The sequence below is a fragment of the Panulirus ornatus genome, chromosome 13, assembly GCF_036320965.1.
Source record: "Panulirus ornatus isolate Po-2019 chromosome 13, ASM3632096v1, whole genome shotgun sequence".
Classification (NCBI taxonomy): Eukaryota; Metazoa; Arthropoda; class Malacostraca; order Decapoda; family Palinuridae; genus Panulirus; species Panulirus ornatus.
In genome coordinates this window covers 42147992-42174137 of record NC_092236.1, presented here as the reverse complement: position 1 = coordinate 42174137, position 26146 = coordinate 42147992, and the positions used below count along the sequence as shown (strand labels likewise).

At 41.9% G+C, this 26146-nt stretch overlaps 1 protein-coding gene across 1 annotated transcript in view; it reads left to right on the top strand.

Annotated features, from left to right (window-relative positions):
• Positions 1-25812, top strand: part of LOC139752570 (polycomb protein SCMH1-like) — a 26836-nt gene extending 1024 nt beyond the window's left edge. The window contains exon 2 of the mRNA XM_071668327.1: positions 25747-25812. Coding sequence (XP_071524428.1) covers positions 25747-25812 — 66 coding nt within the window. The remainder of the gene's footprint in view (positions 1-25746) is intronic.
• Positions 25813-26146: the final 334 nt, after the last annotated feature.

Genomic DNA, 26146 nt, shown 5'->3' with positions numbered 1-26146 from the left:
AAAACAAAAAAAAAAAAAAAAGAAAAAAAAATATATATCCCTGGGGATAGGGGAGACAGAATACTTCCCACGCATTCCTCACGTGTCGTAGAAGGCGACTAAAGGGGAAGGGAGCGGTGGGCCAGAAAACCTCCTATCCTTGTATTTTAACTTTCTAAAAGGGGAAACAGAAGAAGGGGTCACGCGAGGAGTGCTCATCCTCCTCGAAGGCTCAGATTAGGGTGTCTAAATGTGTGTGGATGTAACCAAGATGAGAGAAAAGGAGAGATAGGTAGTATGTTTGAGGAAAGGAACCTGGCTGTTTTGGCTCTGAGTGAGACAAAGCTCAAGGGTAAAGGGGAAGAGTGGTTTGGGAATGTCTTGGGAGTAAAGTCAGGGGTTAGTGAGAGGACAAGAGCAAGGGAAGGAGTAGCACTACTCCTGAAACAGGAATTGTGAGAGTATGTGATCGAGTGTGAGCAAGTAAACTCTAGATTGATATGGGTAAGACTGAAAGTGGATGGAGAAAGTTGGGTGATTATTGGTGCATATGCACCTGGGCATGAGGAGAAAGATCATGAGGCAAGTCTTTTGGGTGCAGCTGAATGAGTGTGTTAGTGGTTTTGATGCACAAGATCGGGTTATAGTGATGGGTGATTTGAATGCAAAGTGAGTAATGTGGCAGTTAAGGGAATAATTGGTATACATGGGTGTTCAGTGTTGTAAATGGAAATGGTGAAGAGCTTGTAGATTTATGTGCTGAAAAAGGATTGGTGATTGGGAATACCTGGTTTAAAAAGCGAGATATACATAAATATACGTATATAAGTAGGAGAGATGGCCAGAGGGCGTTATTGGATTACGTGTTAATCGATAGGTGCGCGAGAGATAGACTTTGGTATGTTAATGTGCTGAGAGGTGCAACTGGAGGGATGTCTGATCATTATCTTCAGGAGGCGAAGGTGAAGATTTGTATGGGTTTTCAGAAAAGAAGAGAGAATGTTGGGGTGAAGAGAGTGGTGAGAGTAAGTGAGCTTGGGAAGGAGATTTGTGCGAGGAAGTACCAGGAGAGACTGAGTACAGAATGGAAAAATGTGAGAACAAAGGAGGTAAGGGGAGTGGGGGAGGAATGGGATGTATTTAGGGAAGCAGTGATGGCTTGTGCAAAAGATGCTTGTGGCATGAGATGCGTGGGAGGTGCGTAGTGAGTGGGTAGTGAGTGGTAGGATGAAGAATTAAGATTATTAGTGAAAGAGAAGAGAAAGGCATTTGGAAGATTTTTGCAGGGAAAAATGCAAATGAGTGGGAGATGTATAAAAGAAAGAGGCAGGAGGTCAAGAGAAAGTTGCAAGAGGTGGAAAATATGGCAAATGAGAGTTGGGGTGAGAGAGTATCATTGAATTTTAGGGAGAATAAAAAGATGTTTTGGAAGGAGGTAAATAAAGTGCGTAAGACAAGGGAGCAAATGGGAACTTCAGTTTTGAAGGTTTGTTGAATGTGTTTGATGATAGAATGGCAGATATAGGGTGTTTTGGTCGAGGTGGTGTGCATAGTGAGAGGGTTAGGGAAAATGATTTGGTAAACAGAGAAGAGGTAGTAAAAGCTTTGCGGAAGATGAAAGCCGGCAAGGCAGCAGGTTTGGATAGTATTGCAGTAGAATTTATTTAAAAAGGAGTGACTGTATTGTTGTCTGGTTGGTAAGGTTATTTAATGTATGTATGATTCATGGTCAGGTGCCTGAGGATTGGCGGAATACTTGCATAGTACCATTGCATAAAGGCAAAGGGGATAAGAGTGAGTATTCAAATTACAGAGGTATAAGTTTGTTGAGTATTCCTGAGAAATTATATGGGAGGGTATTGATTGAGAGGGTGAAGGCATGTAGAGAGCATCAGATTGGGGAAGAGCAGTGTGGTTTCAGAAGTGGTAGAGGATGTGTGGAACAGGTTTTTGCTTTGAAGAATTTATTTCAGAAAAACTTAGAAAAGCAAATGGATTTGTATGTAGCATTTATGAATCATGAGAAGGCATATGATAGAGTTGATAGAGAAGCTCTGTAGAAGGTATTAAGAATAAATGGTGTGGGCGGCAAGTTGCTAGAAGCAGTGAAAAGTTTATATCGAGGATGTTAGGCATGTGTACGTGTAGGAAGAGAGGAAAGTGATTGGTTCTCAGTGAATGTAGGTTTGCGGCGGGGTGTGTGATGTCCCCATGGTTGTTTAATTTGTTTATGGATGGGGTTGTTAGGGAAGTGAATGCAAGAGTTTTGGAAAGAGGGGCAAGTATACAGTCGGTTGTGGATGAGAGGGCTTGGGAAGTGAGTCAGTTGTCGTTCGCTGATGATACAGCGCTGGTGGCTTATTGATGTAAGAAACTGCAGAAGCTGGTGACTGAGTTTGGTAAAGTGTGTGAAAGAAGAAAGTTGAGAGTAAATGTGAATAAGAGCAAGGTTATTAGGTACAGTAGGGTTGAGGGTCAAGTCAATTGTGAGGTAAGTTTGAATGGAGAAAAGCTGGAGGAAGTAAAGTGTTTTAGATATCTGGGAGTGGATCTGGCGGCAGATGGAACCATGGAAGCGGAAGTGAATGATAGGGTGGGGGAGGGGGCGAAAATTTTGGGAGCCTTGAAGAATGTTTGGAACTCGAAAACATTATCTCGGAAAGCAAAAATGGGTATGTTTGAAGGAATAGTGGTTCCAACAATGTTGTATGGTTGCGAGGCGTGGGCTATGGATAGGGTTGTGCGCAGGAGGATGGATGTGCTGGAAATGAGATATTTGAGGACAATATGTGGTGTGAGGTAGTGAGTGGTAGGATGAAGAATTAAGATTATTAGTGAAAGAGAAGAGAAAGGCATTTGGAAGATTTTTGCAGGGAAAAATGCAAATGAGTGGGAGATGTATAAAAGAAAGAGGCAGGAGGTCAAAAGAAAGTTGCAAGAGGTGGAAAATATGGCAAATGAGAGTTGGGGTGAGAGAGTATCATTGAATTTTAGGGAGAATAAAAAGATGTTTTGGAAGGAGGTAAATAAAGTGCGTAAGACAAGGGAGCAAATGGGAACTTCAGTTTTGAAGGTTTGTTGAATGTGTTTGATGATAGAATGGCAGATATAGGGTGTTTTGGTCGAGGTGGTGTGCATAGTGAGAGGGTTAGGGAAAATGATTTGGTAAACAGAGAAGAGGTAGTAAAAGCTTTGCGGAAGATGAAAGCCGGCAAGGCAGCAGGTTTGGATAGTATTGCAGTAGAATTTATTTAAAAAGGAGTGACTGTATTGTTGTCTGGTTGGTAAGGTTATTTAATGTATGTATGATTCATGGTCAGGTGTCTGAGGATTGGCGGAATACTTGCATAGTACCATTGCATAAAGGCAAAGGGGATAAGAGTGAGTATTCAAATTACAGAGGTATAAGTTTGTTGAGTATTCCTGAGAAATTATATGGGAGGGTATTGATTGAGAGGGTGAAGGCATGTAGAGAGCATCAGATTGGGGAAGAGCAGTGTGGTTTCAGAAGTGGTAGAGGATGTGTGGAACAGGTTTTTGCTTTGAAGAATTTATTTCAGAAAAACTTAGAAAAGCAAATGGATTTGTATGTAGCATTTATGAATCATGAGAAGGCATATGATAGAGTTGATAGAGAAGCTCTGTAGAAGGTATTAAGAATAAATGGTGTGGGCGGCAAGTTGCTAGAAGCAGTGAAAAGTTTATATCGAGGATGTTAGGCATGTGTACGTGTAGGAAGAGAGGAAAGTGATTGGTTCTCAGTGAATGTAGGTTTGCGGCGGGGTGTGTGATGTCCCCATGGTTGTTTAATTTGTTTATGGATGGGGTTGTTAGGGAAGTGAATGCAAGAGTTTTGGAAAGAGGGGCAAGTATACAGTCGGTTGTGGATGAGAGGGCTTGGGAAGTGAGTCAGTTGTCGTTCGCTGATGATACAGCGCTGGTGGCTTATTCATGTAAGAAACTGCAGAAGCTGGTGACTGAGTTTGGTAAAGTGTGTGAAAGAAGAAAGTTGAGAGTAAATGTGAATAAGAGCAAGGTTATTAGGTACAGTAGGGTTGAGGGTCAAGTCAATTGTGAGGTAAGTTTGAATGGAGAAAAGCTGGAGGAAGTAAAGTGTTTTAGATATCTGGGAGTGGATCTGACGGCAGATGGAACCATGGAAGCGGAAGTGAATCATAGGGTGGGGGAGGGGGCGAAAATTTTGGGAGCCTTGAAGAATGTTTGGAACTCGAGAACATTATCTCGGAAAGCAAAAATGGGTATGTTTGAAGGAATAGTGGTTCCAACAATGTTGTATGGTTGCGAGGCGTGGGCTATGGATAGGGTTGTGCGCAGGAGGATGGATGTGCTGGAAATGAGATGTTTGAGGACAATATGTGGTGTGAGGTGGTTTGATCGAGTAAGTAATGTAAGGGTAAGAGAGATGTGTGGAAATAAAAAGAGTGTGATTGGGAGAGCAGAAGAGGGTGTTTTGAAATGGTTTGGTCACATGGAGAGAATGAGTGAGGAAAGATTGACCAAGAGGATATATGTGTCGGAGGTGGAGGGAACGAGGAGAAGTGGGAGACCAAATTGGAGGTGGAAAGATGGAGTGAAAAAGATTTTGAGTGATCGGTGCCTGAACATGCAGGAGGGTGAAAGGCGTGCAAGGAATAGAGTGAATTGGAACGTTATGGTATACCGGGGTCGACGTGCTGTCAATGGATTGAATCAGGGCATGTGAAGCGTCTGGGGTAAACCATGGAAAGCTGTGTGGGGCCTGGATGTGGAAAGGGAGCTATGGTTTCGGTGCATTATTACATGACAGCTAGAGACTGAGTGTGAACGAATGGGGCCTTTGGTGTCTTTTCTTAGCTCTACCTCTCACACATGAGGGGGGAGGGGGTTGTTCTTCCATGTGTGGCTAGGTGGCGATGGGAACAAATAAAGGCAGACAGTATTCATTATGTACATGTGTATATATGTATATGTCTGTGTGTGTATATATATGTGTACATTGAGATGTATAGGTATGTATATTTGCGTGTGTGGACGTTTATGTATATACATGTGTATGTGGGCGGGTTGGGCCATTCTTTCGTCTGTTTCCTTGCGCTACCTCGCTATCGCGGGAGATAGCGACAAAGGAAAATAAATTAAAATTAAAAAAGGGGGTGACTGTATTGTTGACTGGTTGGTAAGGTTATTTAATGTATGTATGACTCATGGTGAGGTGCCTGAGGATTGGCGGAATGCGTGCATAGTGCCATTGTACAAAGGCAAAGGGGATAAGAGTGAGTGCTCAAATTACAGAGGTATAAGTTTTTTGAGTATTCCTGGTAAATTATATGGGAGGGTATTGATTGAGAGGGTGAAGGCAGGTACAGAGCATCAGATTGGGGAAGAGCAGTGTGGTTTCAGAAGTGGTAGAGGATGTGTGGATCAGGTGTTTGCTTTGAAGAATGTATGTGAGAAATACTTAGAAAAGCAAATGGATTTGTATGTAGCATTTATGGATCTGGAGAAGGCATATGATAGAGTTGATAGAGATGCTCTGTGGAAGGTATTAAGAATATATGGTGTGGGAGGCAAGTTGTTAGAAGCAGTGAAAAGTTTTTATCGAGGATGTAAGGCATGTGTACGTGTAGGAAGAGAGGAAAGTGATTGGTTCTCAGTGAATGTAGGTTTGCGGCAGGGGTGTGTGATGTCTCCATGGTTGTTTAATTTGTTTATGGATGGGGTTGTTAGGGAGGTGAATGCAATAGTTTTGGAAAGAGGGGCAAGTATGAAGTCTGTTGGGGATGAGAGAGCTTGGGAAGTGAGTCAGTTGTTGTTCGCTGATGATACAGCGCTGGTGGCTGATTCATGTGAGAAACTGCAGAAGCTGGTGACTGAGTTTGGTAAAGTGTGTGGAAGAAGAAAGTTAAGAGTAAATGTGAATAAGAGCAAGGTTATTAGGTACAGTAGGGTTGAGGGTCAAGTCAATTGGGAGGTGAGTTTGAATGGAGAAAAACTGGAGGAAGTGAAGTGTTTTAGATATCTGGGAGTGGATCTGGCAGCGGATGGAACCATGGAAGCGGAAGTGGATCATAGGGTGGGGGAGGGGGCGAAAATTCTGGGAGCCTTGAAGAATGTGTGTAAGTCGAGAACATTATCTCGGAAAGCAAAAATGGGTATGTTTGAAGGAATAGTGGTTCCAACAATGTTGTATGGTTGCGAGGCGTGGGCTATGGATAGAGTTGTGCGCAGGAGGATGGATGTGCTGGAAATGAGATGTTTGAGGACAATGTGTGGTGTGAGGTGGTTTGATCGAGTAAGTAACGTAAGGGTAAGAGAGATGTGTGGAAATAAAAAGAGCGTGGTTGAGAGAGCAGAAGAGGGTGTTTTGAAATGGTTTGGGCACATGGAGAGAATGAGTGAGGAAAGATTGACCAAGAGGATATATGTGTCGGAGGTGGAGGGAACGAGGAGAAGAGGGAGACCAAATTGGAGGTGGAAAGACGGAGTGAAAAAGATTTTGTGTGATCGGGGCCTGAACATGCAGGAGGATGAAAGGAGGGCAAGGAATAGAGTGAATTGGAGCGATGTGGTATACCGGGGTTGACGTGCTGCCAGTGGATTGAATCAAGGCATGTGAAGCGTCTGGGGTAAACCATGGAAAGCTGTGTAGGTATGTATATTTGCGTGTGTGGACGTATGTATATACATGTGTATGGGGGGGGTTGGGCCATTTCTTTCGTCTGTTTCCTTGCGCTACCTCGCAAACGCGGGAGACAGCGACAAAGTATAAAAAAAAAAAAAAAAATATATATATATATATATATATATATATATATATATATATATATATATATATATATATATATATATATATATATATATATATATATATATATATATATATATATATATATATATATATATATATATATATATATATATATATATATATATATATATATATATATACACACACAGTTAGGATATTGGGCATATAGAATGCAGGTAAATCATTAAAGAAGAGGCAATGCTTAATCCCGGAATGTCTTTCATATCAACATGGGAAGGGGATACTTAGGGTTTACACTCTCATCACTGATGGTCCTGAGCATAATAGACTAGGATTGCCCAGAAACTACAAGAGATCTCAGCCCAACTTCAAATGTGTCGCTGACTCATAAATATTCGTACAAAGAGGAGAACTTAGTCAACAATACATTCTAAATAAACAACAGACAATATCATCAACACACATGATAATACAAGTGGACTTACTGCAATATAAAGTATGAAAGGAAACATAACTGATTGATATAGCAATTTCTGGAGAGGCAAAAGTATAAGAAATAAGATTTATCTTATCTGAAAGAAATTTCAGAGAGGCAATTTGTTTCTATTGGCAAAATGTTATGGTAGAGTCTATTTCTAACGTGATATGTCAGTCCATTTTGACATGCATAACATGAAGTCAGCAAAACTTTTATTTGGACTTTCATGCGTCTCGACAAAACTAACCCTTTTCTTCTTTAACATGTGTTTTGACAGCAAATATCAAGTTTCAAATTGTATAAACAATGAATAAGCTGATAGCGTTGTACAGTTAGGTTCGGTAAAACGCTGTCAACTGGCTATGTGCGCCTGTTGGGAAATAACCGGTATAGACCCCGTTGCTCACCATTGTGAGACGAAGGGTATTCGAGTACTTCGTATTCGAATAGTTGTTTCCTATTAGCCAGGCCCATAGCCTAGCGGTTAGCATGCCTGCCTCTTGCACAGGGGTCCCGGGTTCGATCCTGGCTGTTGGAGGTTTGTATGTTCTATGAAGGTGCGCGCTCATAAGCACTTTATTCGTATTGATGCATATATATATATACACACACACACACACATATATATATATATATATTTTTTTTATAAAAACTTTTCACTGCTTCTAACAACCTGCCTCCCACACCATATATTCTTAATACCTTCCACAGAGCATCTCTATCAACTCTATCATATGCCTTCTCCAGATCCATAAATGCTACATACAAATCCATTTGCTTTTCTAAGTATTTCTCACATACATTCTTTAAAGCAAACACCTGATCCTCACATCCTCTACCACTTCTGAAACCACACTGCTCTTCCCCAATCTGATGCTCTGTACATGCCTTCACCCTCTCAATCAATACCCTCCCATATAATTTACCAGGAATACTCAACAAACTTACACCTCTGTAATTTGAGCACTCACTCTTATCCCCTTTGCCTTTGTACAGTGGCACTATGCACGCATTCCGCCAATCCTCAGGCAACTCAACATGAGTCATACATACATTAAATAACCTTACCAACCAGTCAATGATACAGTCACCCCCTTTTTTAATAAATTCCACTGCAATACCATCCAAACCTGCTGCCTTGCCGGCTTTCATCTTCCGCAAAGCTTTTACTACCTCTTCTCTGTTTATCAAATCATTTTCCCTAACCCTCTCACTTTGCACACCACCTCGACCAAAACACCCTATATCTGCCACTCTATCATCAAACACATTCAACAAACCTTCAAAATACCCACTCCCTTTTCCATAGCCAGAGGTTGAACCATTATGTGACATTCATTTTTTCATTTCATATCAAGCTAGAAGTTTCAGTTTTCTAAATCATTTCTTACATTTTTCATATGTATGTATATGTATATGTGTGTGTGTGTGTATATATGTGCGTGTGTATGTATATGTATATATATATATATATATATATATATATATATATATATATATATATATATATATATATATATATATATATATAATATGTGACATTCATTTTTTTTCATTCATTTCAAGCTAAAAGTTTGTTTTCTAAATTGTTTCTTACATTTTTCATATGTATATATATGTATGTGTGTGTGTGTGTGTGTATGTGCATATGTGTGTGTGTGTGTGTGTGTGTGTGTATGTATATATATATGTATATTATCCCTGGGGATAGGGGTGAAAGAATACTTCCCACGTATTCCTCGCGTGTCGTAGAAAGCGACTAGAGGGGACGGGAGCGGGGGGCCGGAAATCCTCCCCTCCTTGTATTAACTTTCTAAAATGGGAAACAGAAGAAGGAGTCACGCGGGGAGTGATCATCCTCCTCGAAGGCTCAGAGTGGGGTGCCTAAATGTGTGTGGATGTAACCAAGATGTGAAAAAAGGAGAGATAGGTAGTATGTTTGAGGAAAGGAACCTGGATGTTTTGGCTCTGAGTGAAACGAAGCTCAAGGGTAAAGGGGAAGAGTGGTTTGGAAATGTCTGGGGAGTGAAGTCAGGGGTTAGTGAGAGGACAAGAGCAAGGGAAGGAGTAGCAATACTCCTGAAACAGGAGTTGTGGGAGTATGTGATAGAATGTAAGAAAGTAAATTCTCGATTAATATGGGTAAAATTGAAAGTTGATGGAGAGAGGTGGGTGATTATTGGTGCATATGCACCTGGGCATGAGAAGAAAGATCATGAGAGGCAAGTGTTTTGGGAGCAGCTAAATGAGTGTGTTAGCGGTTTTGATGCACGAGACCGGGTTATAGTGATGGGTGATTTGAATGCAAAGGTGAGTAATGTGGCAGTTGAGGGAATAATTGGTATGCATGGGGTGTTCAGTGTTGTAAATGGAAATGGTGAAGAGCTTGTAGATTTATGTGCTGAAAAAGGACTGATGATTGGGAATACCTGGTTTAAAAAGCGAGATATACATAAGTATACTTATGTAAGTAGGAGAGATGGCCAGAGAGCGTTATTGGATTACGTGTTAATTGACAGGCGTGCGAAAGAGAGACTTTTGATGTTAATGTGCTGAGAGGTGCAACTGGAGGGATGTCTGGTCATTATCTTGTGGAGGCTAAGGTGAAGATTAGTATGGGTTTTCAGAAAAGAGGAGTGAATGTTGGGGTGAAGAAGGTGGTGAGAGTAAGTGAGCTTGGGAAGGAGACCTGTGTGGGGAAGTACCAGGAGAGACTGTGTACAGAATGGAAAAAGGTGAGAACAATGGAAGTAAGGGGAGTGGGGGAGGAATGGGATGTATTTAGGGAATCAGTGATGGATTGCGCAAAAGATGCTTGTGGCATGAGAAGAGTGGGAGGTGGGCTGTTTAGAAAGGGTAGTGAGTGGTGGGATGAAGAAGTAAGAGTATTAGTGAAAGAGAAGAGAGAGGCATTTGGACGATTTTTGCAGGGAAAAAATGCAATTGAGTGGGAGAAGTATAAAAGAAAGAGACAGGAGGTCAAGAGAAAGGTGCAAGAGGTGAAAAAAAGGGCAAATGAGAGTTGGGGTGAGAGACTATCAGTAAATTTTAGGGAGAATAAAAAGATGTTCTGGAAGGAGGTAAATAGGGTGCGTAAGACAAGGGAGCAAATGGGAACTTCAGTGAAGGGCGTAAATGGGGAGGTGATAACAAGTAGCGGTGATGTGAGAAGGAGATGGAATGAGTATTTTGAAGGTTTGTTGAATGTGTCTGATGACAGAGTGGCAGATATAGGGTGTTTTGGTCGAGGTGGTGTGCAAAGTGAGAGGGTTAGGGAAAATGATTTGGTAAACAGAGAAGAGGTAGTAAAAGCTTTGCGGAAGATGAAAGCCGGCAAGGCAGCAGGTTTGGATGGTATTGCAGTGGAATTTATTAAGAAAGGGGGTGACTGTATTGTTGACTGGTTGGTAAGGTTATTTAATGTATGTATGACTCATGGTGAGGTGCCTGAGGATTGGCGGAATGCGTGCATAGTGCCATTGTACAAAGGCAAAGGGGATAAGAGTGAGTGCTCAAATTACAGAGGTATAAGTTTGTTGAGTATTCCTGGTAAATTATATGGGAGGGTATTGATTGAGAGGGTGAAGGCATGTACAGAGCATCAGATTGGGGAAGAGCAGTGCGGTTTCAGAAGTGGTAGAGGATGTGTGGATCAGGTGTTTGCTTTGAAGAATGTATGTGAGAAATACTTAGAAAAGCAAATGGATTTGTATGTAGCATTTATGGATCTGGAGAAGGCATATGATAGAGTTGATAGAGATGCTCTGTGGAAGGTATTAAGAATATATGGTGTGGGAGGCAAGTTGTTAGAAGCAGTGAAAAGTTTTTATCGAGGATGTAAGGCATGTGTACGTGTAGGAAGAGAGGAAAGTGATTGGTTCTCAGTGAATGTAGGTTTGCGGCAGGGGTGTGTGATGTCTCCATGGTTGTTTAATTTGTTTATGGATGGGGTTGTAAGGGAGGTAAATGCAAGAGTCCTGGAAAGAGGGGCAAGTATGAAGTCTGTTGGGGATGAGAGAGCTTGGGAAGTGAGTCAGTTGTTGTTCGCTGATGATACAGCGCTGGTGGCTGATTCATGTGAGAAACTGCAGAAGCTGGTGACTGAGTTTGGTAAAGTGTGTGGAAGAAGAAAGTTGAGAGTAAATGTGAATAAGAGCAAGGTTATTAGGTACAGTAGGGGTGAGGGTCAAGTCAATTGGGAGGTGAGTTTGAATGGAGAAAAACTGGAGGAAGTGAAGTGTTTTAGATATCTGGGAGTGGATCTGTCAGCGGATGGAACCATGGAAGCGGAAGTGGATCATAGGGTGGGGGAGGGGGCGAAAATTTTGGGAGCCTTGAAAAATGTGTGGAAGTCGAGAACATTATCTCGGAAAGCAAAAATGGGTATGTTTGAGGGAATAGTGGTTCCAACAATGTTGTATGGTTGCGAGGCGTGGGCTATGGATAGAGATGTGCGCAGGAGGATGGATGTGCTGGAAATGAGATGTTTGAGGACAATGTGTGGTGTGAGGTGGTTTGATCGAGTAAGTAACGTAAGGGTAAGAGAGATGTGTGGAAATAAAAAGAGCGTGGTTGAGAGAGCAGAAGAGGGTGTTTTGAAATGGTTTGGGCACATGGAGAGAATGAGTGAGGAGAGATTGACCAAGAGGATATATGTGTCGGAGGTGGAGGGAACGAGGAGAAGAGGGAGACCAAATTGGAGGTGGAAAGATGGAGTGAAAAAGATTTTGTGTGATCGGGGCCTGAACATGCAGGAGGGTGAAAGGAGGGCAAGAAATAGAGTGAATTGGAGTCATGTGGTATACCGGGGTTGACGTGCTGTCAGTGGATTGAAGCAAGGCATGTGAAGCGTCTGGGGTAAACCATGGAAAGCTGTGTAGGTATGTATATTTGCGTGTGTGGACGTGTGTATGTACATGTGTATGGGGGGGGGTTGGGCCATTTCTTTCGTCTGTTTCCTTGCGCTACCTCGCAAACGCGGGAGACAGCGACAAAGTATAATAAAAAAAAATGAAAATATATATATATATATATATATATATATATACATACATACATGGTAAGGATATTTAATGTATGTATGGCTCATGGTGTGAGGAGAGACTGAGTACAGAATGGAAAAAGGTGAGAACAATGGAAGTAAGGGGAGTGGGTGAGGAATGGGATGTATTTAGGGAAGCAGTGATGGCTTGCGCAAAAGATGCTTGTGGCATGAGAAGCGTGGGAGGTGGGCAGATTAGAAAGGGTAGTGAGTGGTGGGATTAAGAAGTAAGATTACTAGTGAAAGAGAAGAGAGAGGCATTTGGACGATTTTTGCAGGAAAATAATGCAAATGACTGGGATATGTATAAAAGAAAGAGGCAGGAGGTCAAGAGAAATGTGCAAGAGGTGAAAAAAGGGGCAAATAAGAGTTGGGGTGAGAGAGTATCATTGAATTTTAGGGAGAATGAAAAGATCTTTTGGAAAGAGGTAAATAAAGAGAGTAAAAAAAGGGAACAAATCGGAATTTCAGTTAAGGGGGCTAATGGGGAGGTGATAACAAGTAGTGGTGATGTGAGAAGGAGATGGAGTGAGTATTCTAAAGGTTTGTTGAATGTGTTTGATGATAGAGTGGAAGATATAGGGTGTTGTGGTTGAGGTGGTGTACAAAGTGAGAAGGTTAGGGAGAATGATTTGGTAAACAGAGAAGAGGTAGTAAAAGCTTTGCGGAAGATAAAAGCTGGCAAGGCAGTGGGTTTGGATGGTATAGCAGTGTAATTTATTAAAAAAGGGGTGACTGTATTGTTGACTGGTTGGTAAGGTTATTTAATGTATGTATGACTCATGGTGAGGTGCCGGAGAATTGGCGGAGTGATTGCATAGTGCCACTGTACAAAGGCAAAGGGGATAGAAGTGAGTGCTCAAATTACAGAGGTATAGGTTTGTTGTGTGTTCCTGGAAAATCATATGGTAGGGTATACATTGAGAGGGTGAAGGCTTGTACAGAGCATCAGATTGGGGAAGAGCAGTGTGGTTTCAGAAGTGGTAGAGGATGTGTGGATAAGTTGTTTGCTTTAAAGAATGTATGTGAGAAATACTTAGATAAGCAAATGGATTTGTATGTAACATTTATGGATCTGGAGAAGGCATATGATAGAGTTGATAGGGATGCTCTGTGGATGGTATTAAGAATATATGGTGTGGGAGGCAAGTTCTTAGAAGCAGACAAAGGGTTGTATCGAGGATGTAAGGCATGTTGACGTGCAGGAAAAGAGAAAAGTGATTGGTTCTCAGTGAATGTTGATTTGTGGCACGTTTGTGTGATGTCTCCATGGTTGTTTAATTTGTTTATGGATGGGGTTGTTAGGGACGTGAATGCAAGAGTTTTGGAAAGAGGGGTAAGTATGCAGTCTGTTGTGGATGAGTGAGCTTGGGAAGTGAGTCAGTTGTTCGCTGATGATACAGTGCTGGTGGCTGATTCGTGTGAGAAACTGCAGAAGCTGGTGGCTGATTCGTGTGAGAAACTGCAGAAGCTGGTGACTGAGTTTGTTAAAGCGTTTGAAAGAAGAAACCTGAGAGTAAATGTGAATAAGAGCAAGGTTATTAGGTACAGCAGGGTTGAGGGACAAGTAACTTTGGAGATAAGTTTAAATGGAGAAAAACTGGAGGAGGTGAAGTGTTTTCGATGTTTGGGAGTGGATTTGGCAGCGTATGGAACCATGGAAGTGAAAGTAAATCATAGGGTGCGGATGGGGACGAAAGTTCTGGAGGCGTTGAAAATGTGTGGAAGCCGAGAACGTTATCTTGGAAAGCAAAAATGGGTATGTTTGAGGAAATAGTGGTTCCAACAATGTTATATGGTTGCGAGGCGTGGGCTATAGGTAGAGTTGTGCGGAGGAGGGTGGGTGTAATGGATATGAGATGCTTGAGGACACTATGTGGTATGAGGTGGTTTGATCGAGTAAGTAATGAAAGGGTAAGAGAAATGTGTGGTAATTAAAAGAGTGTGGTTCAGAGGGCAGAAGAGGGTGGTTTGAGATGGTTTGGATACATTGAGAGAATGAGTGAGGAAAGAATAATAAGGAGGATATATGTGTCAGAGGTGGAGGGAACGAGGGGAAGTGGGAAAAAATTGGATGTGGAAAGATGGAGTGAAAAAGACTTTGAGTGATCGGGGCCTGAACATGCAGGAGGGTGAAAGGCGTGCAAGGAATAGAATGAATTGGAACGATGTGGTATTCCGAGGTCGACGTGCTGTCAATAGATTGAACCAGGGCATGTGAAGCGTTTGGGGTAAACCATGGAAAGTTGTGTGGGCCCTGGATGTGGAAAGGGAGCTGTGATTTCGGTGCATTATACATGAGAGCTAGAGACAGAGTGTAGCCTTTGTTGTCTTTTCCTAGCGCTACCTCGCGCATATGCGGGCACAGGGGGCTGTTATTTCATATGTGGCGGGGTGGCGATAGGAATGAATAATGGCAGACAGTATGAATTATGTACTTGTGTATATATGTATATGTCTTAGTGTGTATATACATGAGAAGAAAGATCATGAGAGGCAAGTGTTTTGGGAGCAGCTGAATGAGTGTGTTAGTGGTTTTGATGCACGAGACCGGGTTATAGTGATGGGTGATTTGAATGCAAAGGTGAGTAATGTGGCAGTTGAGCGAATAATTGGTATACATGGGGTGTTCAGTGTTGTAAATGGAAATGGTGAAGAGCTTGTAGATTTATGTGCTGAAAAAGGACTGATGATTGGGAATACCTGGTTTAAAAAGCGAGATATACATAAGTATACTTATGTAAGTAGGAGAGATGGCCAGAGAATGTTATTGGATTACGTGTTAATTGACAGGCGTGCGAAAGAGAGACTTTTGGATGTTAATGTGCTGAGAGGTGCAACTGGAGGGATGTCTGATCATTATCTTGTGGAGGCTAAGGTGAAGATTTGTATGGGTTTTCAGAAAAGAAGAGTGAATGTTGGGGTGAAGAGGGTGGTGAAAGTAAGTGAGCTTGGGAAGTAAGGGGAGTGGGGGAGGAATGGGATGTATTTAGGGAATCAGTGATGGATTGCGCAAAAGATGCTTGTGGCATGAGAAGAGTGGGAGGTGGGTTGATTAGAAAGGGTAGTGAGTAGTGAGATGAAGAAGTAAGAGTATTAGTGAAAGAGAAGAGAGAGGCATTTGGACGATTTTTGCAGGGAAAAATACAATTGAGTGGGAGATGTATAAAAGAAAGAGACAGGAGGTCAAGAGAAAGGTGCAAGAGGTGAAAAAAAGGGCAAATGAGAGTTGGGGTGAGAGAGTATCATTAAATTTTAGGGAGAATAAAAAGATGTTCTGGAAGGAGGTAAATAAAGTGCGTAAGACAAGGGAGCAAATGGGAACTTCAGTGAAGGGCGCAAATGGGGAGGTGATAACAAGTAGTGGTGATGTGAGAAGGAGATGGAGTGAGTATTTTGAAGGTTTGTTGAATGTGTTTGATGATAGAGTGGCAGATATAGGGTGTTTTGGTCGAGGTGGTGTGCAAAGTGAGAGGGTTAGGGAAAATGATTTGGTAAACAGAGAAGAGGTAGTAAAAGCTTTGCGGAAGATGAAAGCCGGCAAGGCAGCAGGTTTGGATGGTATTGCAGTGGAATTTATTAAAAAAGGGGGTGACTGTATTGTTGACTGGTTGGTAAGGTTATTTAATGTATGTATGACTCATGGTGAGGTGCCTGAGGATTGGCGGAATGCGTGCATAGTGCCACTGTACAAAGGCAAAGGGGATAAGAGTGAATGCTCAAATTACAGAGGTATAAGTTTGTTGAGTATTCCTGGTAAATTATATGGGAGGGTATTGATTGAGAGGGTGAAGGCATGCACAGAGCATCAGATTGGGGAAGAGCAGTGTGGTTTCAGAAGTGGTAGAGGATGTGTGGATCAGGTGTTTGCTTTGAAGAATGTATGTGAGAAATACTTAGAAAAGCAAACGGATTTGTATGTAGCATTTATGGATCTGGAGAAGGCATATGATAGAGTTGATAGAGATGCTCTGTGGAAGGTATTAAGAATATATGGTGTGGGAGGCAAGTTGTTAGAAGCAGTGAAAAGTTTTTATCGAGGATGAAAGGCATGTGTACGTGTAGGAAGAGAGGAAAGTGATTGGTTCTCAGTGAATGTAGGTTTGCGGCAGGGGTGTGTGATGTCTCCATGGTTGTTTAATTTGTTTATGGATGGGGTTGTTAGGGAGGTGAATGCAAGAGTTTTGGAAAGAGGGGCAAGTATGAAGTCTGTTGTGGATGAGAGAGCTTGGGAAGTGAGTCAGTTGTTGTTCGCTGATGATACAGCGCTGGTGGCTGATTCATGTGAGAAACTGCAGAAGCCGGTGACTGAGTTTGGTAAAGTGTGTGGAAGAAGAAAGTTAAGAGTAAATGTGAATAAGAGCAAGGTTATTATGTACAGTAGGGTTGAGGGTCAAGTCAATTGGGAGGTGAGTTTGAATGGAGAAAAACTGGAGGAAGTGAAGTGTTTTAGATATCTGGGAGTGGATCTGGCAGCGGATGGAACCATGGAAGCGGAAGTGAATCATAGGGTGGGGGATGGGGCGAAAATTCTGGGAGCCTTGAAGAATGTGTGGAAGTCGAGAACATTATCTCGGAAAGCAAAAATGGGTATGTTTGAAGGAATAGTGGTTCCAACAATGTTGTATGGTTGCGAGGCGTGGGCTATGGATAGAGTTGTGCGCAGGAGGATGGATGTGCTGGAAATGAGATGTTTGAGGACAATGTGTGGTGTGAGGTGGTTTGATCGAGTAAGTAACGTAAGGGTAAGAGAGATGTGTGGAAATAAAAAGAGCGTGGTTGAGAGAGCAGAAGAGGGTGTTTTGAAATGGTTTGGGCACATGGAGAGAATGAGTGAGGAAAGATTGACCAAGAGGATATATGTGTCGGAGGTGGAGGGAACGAGGAGAAGAGGGAGACCAAATTGGAGGTGGAAAGATGGAGTGAAAAAGATTTTGTGTGATCGGGGCATGAACATGCAGGAGGGTGAAAGGAGGGCAAGGAATAGAGTGAATTGGAGCGATGTGGTATACCGGGGTTGACGTGCTGTCAGTGGATTGAATCAAGGCATGTGAAGCGTCTGGGGTAAACCATGGAAAGCTGTTTAGGTATGTATATTTGTGTATGTGGACGTATGTATATACATGTGTATGGGGGGGTGCTGGGCCATTTCTTTCGTCTGTTTCCTTGCGCTACCTCGCAAACGCGGGAGACAGCGACATAGCAAAAAAAAAGAAAATATATATATATATATATATATATATATATATATATATATATATATATATATATATATATGTATATGTATGTATAATTTGAGATGTATGGGTGTATATATATATATATATATATATATATATATATATATATATATATATATATATATATATATATATATATATATATATATATATATATTTTTTTTTTTTTTTTTTTTCATACTATTCGCTATTTCCCGCGATAGCGAGGTAGCGTTAAGAACAGAGGACTGGGCCTTTTTAGGGAATATCCTCACCTGGACCTCTTCTCTGTTCCTTCTTTTGGAAAATTAAAAAAAAAAAAAAAAAACGAGAGGGGAGGATTTCCAGCCCCCCGCTCCCTTCCCTTTTAGTTGCCTTTTACGACACGCAGGGAATACGTGGGAAGTATATATATATATATATATATATATATATATATATATATATATATATATATATATATATATATATATATATATATATATATATATATATATATATATATATATATATATATATGCGCATGTGTGGACGTATGTATATACATGTGTATGTGGGTGGTTTGGTCCATTCTTTCGTTTGTTTCCTTGTGCTACCTCGCTAGCGCGGGAGACAGCGACAAAGTATGATAAATATAAAATAAATGAATAAATAGATAATGGCTCATGGTGAGGTGCCTGAGGATTGGCAGAATGCATGTATAGTACCAGTGTACAAAAGCAAAGGGGATAAGAGTGAGTGCTCAAATTACAGAGGTATAAGTTTGTTGAGTATTCCTGGTAAATTATGAAGGAGGGTATTGATTGAGAGGGTGAAGGCATGTACAGAGCATCAGATTGGGGAGAGCAGTGTGGTTTCAGAAGTGGTAGAGGATGTGTGGATCAGGTGTTTGCTTTGAAGAATGTGTGTGAGAAATATTTAGAACAACAAATGGATTTTTATGTAGCATTTATGGATCTGGAGAAAGCATAAAATAGAGTTAATAGAGATACTTTGTGGAAGGTATTAAGAATATTAGGTGTAGGAGCCAAGTTGCTCGAAGAAGTGAAAAGTTTTCATCTAGGATGTAAGGCATGTATACGACTAGGAAGAGAGGAGTGTGATTGGTTCTCAGTGAATGTCGGTTTCCGGGAGGGGTGCATGAGATCTCAATGGTTGTTTAGCATTTCTATGAAAGGAGTGTTTAGGGAGGTGAATGCAAGAGTTTTCGACAGAGGGGCAAGTATGCAGTCTGTTGTGGTTGAGAGAGCTTGGAAAGTGAGTCAGTTGTTGTTCGCTGGTTGATACAACGCTGGTGGATGATTCGGGTGAGAAACTGCAGAAGCTGGTGACTGAGTTTGGTAAAGTGTGTGAAAGAAGAAAGCTGAGAGTGTATGTGAATAAGAGCAAGGATATCAGGAACAGTAATGTTGAGGGACAAGTCAATTGAAAGGTGAATTTCAGTGGAGAAAAGCTGGAGGAATTGAAGTGTTTTAGATATCTGGGAGTGGATTTGGCGGCGGATGTAACCTTGGAAGCGAAAGTGAGTCACAGGGTGGGGAAGGGGCCGAAAGTTCTGGGAGCGTTGAAGAATGTGTGGAAGTCGAGAGCATTATCTCAGAAAGCTAAAATGGGTATGTTTGAAGGAATAGTAGTTCTAACTATACTATATGGTTGCGAGGCGTGAGCTATAGATAGAGTTGTGCGGAGGAGGGTGGATGTGCTGGAAATGATATATTTGAGGACAATATGTTGTGTGAGGCGGTGTGATCGAGTAAGCATTCAAAGGGTAAAAGAAAGTACCATGAGAGAATGAGAGCAAATTGGAAAAAGGTGAGAGGAAAGGACGTAAGGGGAGTGGGGGAGGAATGGGATGTATTTAGAGAAGCAGTTATGGCTTGTGCAAAAGATGCTTGTGACATGAAAAGCGTGGGAGGTGGGCAGATTAGAAAGGGTAGTGAGTGGTGGTATGAAGAAGTAAGAATAATTGTGAAACAGAAGAGAGAGGCATTTGGACGACTTTTGCAGGGAGTAGTGAAAATGACTGGGAGATGCATAAAAGAAAGAGGCAGGAGGTCAAGAGAAAGGTGCAAGAGGTGAAAAAGAGGGCAAATGAGAGTTGGGGTGCGAGAGTATCATTAAATTTTAGGTAGAATAAAAAGACGTTTTAGAAGGATGTAAATAAAGTGCGAAGATAAGAGAACAAATGAGAACATAGGTGAAGGGGATTAATGGGGAGGTGATACCAAGTAGTGGAGAGATGAGAAGGAGGTGGAGTGAGTATTTTGAAGGTTTGTTAAATGTGCTTGATGATCGAGTGGCAGATATAGGGTGTTTTGGTCGAGGTGGTGTACAAAGTGAGAGTGTTAGGGAGGATTATTTGGTAAACAGAGAAAAGGAAGTAAAAGATTTGCGGATAATGAAAGCCGGCAAGGCAGCGGGTGTGGAGGGTATTGCAGTGGAATTTATTAAAAAAGGGGGTGACTGTATTGCTGACTGGTTGGTAATGATATTCAGTGTACATATGACTCATCATGAGGTGCCTGAGGATTGTTGGAATGCATGCATAGTGCCATTGTACATAGGCAAAGGGGATGGAGGTGAGTGGTCAGATTGCAGACGTATACGTTTGTAGAATATTCCTGGGAAATTATGTGGGACGGTATTGACTGAGAGGCTGAAAGCATAAACAGAGCATCAGGATGGGAAAGAGCAGTGTGGTTTTAGAAGTGGTAGATGATGTGTGGATCAGGTGTTTGCTTTGAAGAATGTATGTGCGAAGTACTTGGAGAACCAAGGGGATATGTGTGTAGCATCTATGGATCAGGAGAAGGAATATGATAGAGTTGATAAAGATGCTCTGTATAAGGAATTAAGAATATATGATATGAGAGGCAAGTTGCTAGAAGCAGTGTAAAATTTTATCGAGGATGTAAGGCATGTGTACGAGCAGGAAGAGAGGAAAGTGATTGGTTCTCAGTGAATGTCCGTTTGCGGCAAGGGTGTGTGATGTCTCAGTTGTTGTATAATTTGTTTATGGAAGGGATTGTTGAGGAAGTGAATGCAAGAATTTTGAGAGAGGGGCAAGTATGCAGTCTGTTGTGGAAGAGAGGGCTTGGGAAGTGAGTTTGTTATTGTTTGCTGATGATACAACGCCAGTGGCTGATTCATGTGAGAAACTGCAGAAGCTGGTGGTTGAGTTTTTAAAGTGTGTGAAAGAAGAAAGCTGAGAGTAAATGTGAATGAGAGCAAGGATTTTAGGTAGAGTAGGGTTGAGGGACAAATCAATTGTGAGGTAAATTTGAATGGAGAAAAACTGGAGGAAGTGAAGGGTTTTAGATATCTGGGAGTGGATCTGGAAGCGGATGGAACCATGGAAGCGGAATATATGTATATGTTTGAGTATGTATATATAGGCATACGTTGAGATGTAATGATATTCAGTGTATATGTGCGTGTGTGGACGTGTATGTGTGTACATGTGGATGTGGGTGGATTGGGCCATTCTTTCGTCTGTTTCTTTGCGCTACCTCGTTCGCGCGGGGGACAGCGACAGAGTGTAATAAAAGTAAAGTGTGTAATAGAAGAAAGCTGAGAGTAAATGTGAATGGGAGCAAGGTTATTAGGTACAGTATGGTTGAGGGATAAGTCAATTGGGAGGTAAATTTGAATGGAGAAAAACTGGAGGAAGTAAAGTGTTTTAGATATCTGGGAGTGGATTTGGCAGCGGATGGAACCATGGAAGCGGAAGTGAATCATAGGGTGGGGGAGGGGGCGAAAGTTCTGGAGGCGTTAAAGAATGTGTGGAAGTCGAGAACATTATCTCGGAAAGCAAAAATGGGTATGTTTGAAGGAATAGTGTTTCCAACAATATTATATGGTTGCGAGGCGTGGGCTATGGATAGAGTTGCGCGGAGGAGGGTGGATGTGCTGGAAATAAGATTTTTGAGGAAAATATGTGGTGTGAGATGGTTTGATCGATAAAGTAATAATAGGGTAAGAGAGATGCGTGGTAATTAAAAAGAGTGTGGTTGAGAGAGGAGAAGTGGGTGTTTTGAAATGGTTTGGTCACATGGAGAGAATGAGTGAGGAAAGATTGACCAAGAGGATATATGTGTCACAGGTGGAGAAAACGAGTAGTGGGAGACCAAATTGGAGGTGGAGAGATGGAGTGAAAAAGATTTTGAGTGGTCGGGGTCTGAACATGCAGGAGGGTGAAAGGCGTGGAAGGAATAGAGTGAACTTGACTCTCAACCCTGCTGTACCTAAAAACCTTACTCTTATTCACATTTACTCTTAACTTTCTTCTTTCACACACTTTACCAAACTCAGTCATCAGCTTCTACAGTTTCTCACATGAATCAGCCTCCAGCGCTGTATCATCAGCGAACAACAAGTGACTCACTTCCCAAGCTCTCTCATCCACAACAGACTGCATACTTGCCCCTCTTTCCAAAACTCTTGCATTCACCTCCCTAACAACCCCATCCATAAACAAATTAAACAACTATGAAGACATCACACACCTCTGCCGCAAACCTACATTCACTGAGAACCAATCACTTTCCTCTCTTCCTACACGTACACATGCCTTACATCCTCGATAAAAACTTTTCACTGCTTCTAACAACTTGCCTCCCACACCATATATCCTTAATACCTTCCACAGAGCATCTGTATCAGCTTTACCATATGCCTTCTCCAGATCCATAAATGCTACATACAAATCCATTTGCTTTTCTAAGTATTTCTCGCATGCATTCTTTAAAGTAAACACCTGATCCACACATCCTCTACCACTTCTGAAACCACACTGCTCTTCCCCAGTCTGATGCTCTGTACATGCCTTCACCCTCTCAATTAATACCCTCCCATATAATTTACCAGGAATACTCAACAAACTTATACCTCTGTAATTTGAGCACTCACTCTTATCCCCTTTGCCTTTGTACAATGGCACTATGCAAGCATTCCGCCAAACCTCAGACACCTCACAATGAATCATACATACATTTGGTAACCTTACCAACCAGTCAACAATACAGTCACCCCCTTTTTAAATAGATTCCACTGCAATGCCATCCAAACCCGCTGCCTTGCCGGCTTTCATCTTCCGTAAAGCTTTTACTACCTCTTCTCTGTTTACCAAATCATTTTCCCTAACCCTCTCACTTTGCACACCACCTCAACCAAAACACCCTATATCTGCCACTCTATCATCAAACACATTCAACAAACCTTCAAAATACTCACTCCGTCTCCTTCTCACATCACCACTACTTGTTTTCACCTCCCAATTATCCCCCTTCAAAGGCCCCATTCGTTCACACTCAGTCTCTAGCTGTCCTGCAATAATGCCCGAAACCACAGCTCCCTTTCCACTTCACTGAGTTACATTGCAAGCGAAAAGTTACCGTTTGAGAGGCTATATCATCGGCTGTATCAGTTGACGAAACAAAATGAAGTCTACAAAGATATCAACTGCGATATAGCGAGGTTTTAAGGAAAGTTGGCCACGGTTATCAAACCTCTTATATTTCCGCAAGCGAGTGAGCTCTGTCTTGGACAAAAGGAAAGCTGGGTTGATTGTTTGAATCTGAACAGCCACTAATCATCTGACTCTGTGCCACATGAGAGGTTTTTTTAGAATGTGAATCACCAAGCAGGAATAAGAACGAAATTACTTCGGCAGATAAAAGATTATGTTAGCGGAAGGAAAGAAGAGACGAAAGTCAGTGGAACCTTCTGACATTGGACTGCGGTGAACAGCTCAGGGGCCATTCCTCTTCTTGATGTATGTAAGGAACTTGCCTGAGAATAAGGACTCCTACCTGAATGTGTTCAAAGATGATACAAATGTCATGAGGGAAGTGAACTGTGAGGAGGATTGTATCGCCTTACAAGGGGACCTTATGGTGCTTCAAAGTCAGTCTAACATATGGTTGATGAAGTCAAACCCGAGTAGATGTAAAGTAATGACGAAGGAGCACGATGAAAGAAGTCCTCAATGTGATTATCATCTATGAAGTAAACTCTGGAGGAATCTGTGCTTGAGAAAGAACTGGGACTCGACACTGTTCTCATCCTGTCGCCAGAGTCCTTCCAAAGGAGAACAGATAAGGAGACCAACCGTCTTCTAGCAAAATTCATGAACTTATCATACGTTGGCCAAAACCGGAATATGCTTCTCAAGTTTCGTCACCGCACCTGATGAAGCACATAGACCTAATACAGAAAGTTTAGTGAAAGCAAGAAAGATAGTACCAAAATTTAGAAGGCTGAGTTGCTGGGAACGGCTGGAAGTTTTAGATATGCCCTTCACTAAAGAAAGAGGAGTGATTAGTTACTTGTTCACAGCCTTTAGGTTTTTAACCTGACTAATGACGTAGATTATTATCAGTCCTTCAAGGAATGATATAGAACAACTGGAGGACCTAACATGAAGTTGAATAATGCATTTCTAGAAAGAGAAATAAGGTATTCTATCATAGTACAAGAGTGGTGGATGAATGGAATGAAATGATTGAAGACATAGTTTATGTAGACAGCATACATTCGAAAGTTGCATGATCGAGAATGTTCAAGAGATGGGGCTCCAAGTGTGCCAAACTCCCTCCCTGTACAGGTAAAGATGATTTGCACTTATTCGCCGTTTCTTGCCTTGTGGAAGTAGAGCCAGGAATAGATGAAGAGCATCCTCATTTGTCCGTATCCATTCCGTAGCTGTTGTTTACAGTGCAGTGAAACGAGAGCCAACCATCCACAATCAAGCCCCACTGATCATTCTTAGTTTACCCTATACGATCCATTGGTCCTCGTTCAACCCAGTGACAGTACGTCGTCTTCCGTATACATCGTAACTATCATCTCTCTATCCCATGCATACCTCTAATCCTCTTGTTCTTCACTTAATCATACTTTAAGGTCTCTTTCTCTCTATCATTGCATCTTCTCGTCCTCCCCCTACCGTACGTTCCATCCACTTCTAACTAGTAGATCCCGTCATTTGGTCTCCCTTCGCTCCTTCTCTCCATATGTTTAGACCAGGTCATTTCTCCCTGGTAAGATTGATCAATCAGACTACTTTTAACTGCCATTTCTTGCATGATCAAATCGCCTCGCACCACATGTTGTCCTCAGGCATGTCGGTTTTAACACATCTACCTCCCTCCCTTCTATTACATTTAAGACCTAAGATTAACATCTGTAGAACATCCGGCCTCGTTGGAGCTCCTGCACCTTTAGACTTAGAATTATTTTGTTGACAAATCCACCCGACACCCCAGTCCTCAGCATGATATAAACCTATCCTTCTCTTGAAGAACCTCACATTTACCTCCCTTACCACCCTGTCAATGAACAGTTCAATAACCATGGCAATATGACACGCCCTTGTTGCAGACACTTTCATATGGGGCCACTCACCTTCTTCCCTTCCTCCTCGTACACAAGTCTTACTCTCCCGATTAAAACTTCTCGCTGCATTAGGCAGCATTATGCCTACCCGGCATATTCGTATAACCTTCCATAAGTCACCTCTTTCACCCTCATCATACGCTTTTGTCAGATCCATAAATGCCAAATGTAAATCCCTCTGTTTCTCGTGCTTCTCACACAATTTCTTCAAAGAAGCACCTGATCCACACAACCTTCACCACTCTTGCTCACCTCAATCTGACGCTCAGTGCATTGCATCACCTTCTCAGTTACCTTTCTCCTATATACCAAACAAGTTATACCCAACAGACCAATACCTCTTCGATTTGAACGTTCACTCTTCTTTCCACTGCCTTTGTGAAAGAGCGCTATACATGCTCTATGTATACTTAAGAGTTTTATCTGGCTCTAATTCTAAATATGGAGGAAGTCTATGAAAGTTCCCTCACTTGTGAATGTCATTCATAGAGAAGTACTGAAATAAGTATGTATATCAGCTGATACGTCTTAATGACATTATGTTCTACATATTTTGTTCTAAGGATATGGTTGTCAAGCAATTTTCACATGACACAAGTTCTAAGCCGTCTGGTTAAATTGTTACATTGACTCAATTAGAATCAGCATCTGTTGCTATGAACGTCATTGCTCACGTGTTGAACTTATCAGGGAAGAGTTTGTGGTGGGCGGTGGGAGCCAGGCCTCTCTTAGGTGTCCAGGAGGCAGCCTGCAGTGGCTGGGCGTCAGGAGGGCTGTATGGCAGGTGTACGTACGCACGACACCTGCCAGGTAGTACAGTGGTCTGTGGTATATTGATATATTTCGTTCTCATTGTGTATTTCAGAAGCCTATAACACATGACCGTGTGAGATTCAGTATTATTGTTCAGATATACACATCCATCTATTGATCATTATAATTCCAATACATATACTTCTCTCGGTAATTACTCAAGTGGTCCGTGGTTGTCGTCCACCACTAGTAACACAGTATTGGTCATGGAGAGGGAGGTATGGAGGTGCTGCAGCTGCTGGAGGGAGAGGCGAGTGACCACGAGCACCTTGGTCGACCACACCAGGAGGAGGTTCTTGAAGGATGACTCCATGAAGGCAGCGAGGAAGGCTGGGTCGTCGCTCACCACCACTACCGTCATGCACCATGACAACTGACGCACCTGGTGGTGGTGATGACCTCATCATGGTGGTGATGACCTCATCATGGTGGTGATGATGACCTCATCATGG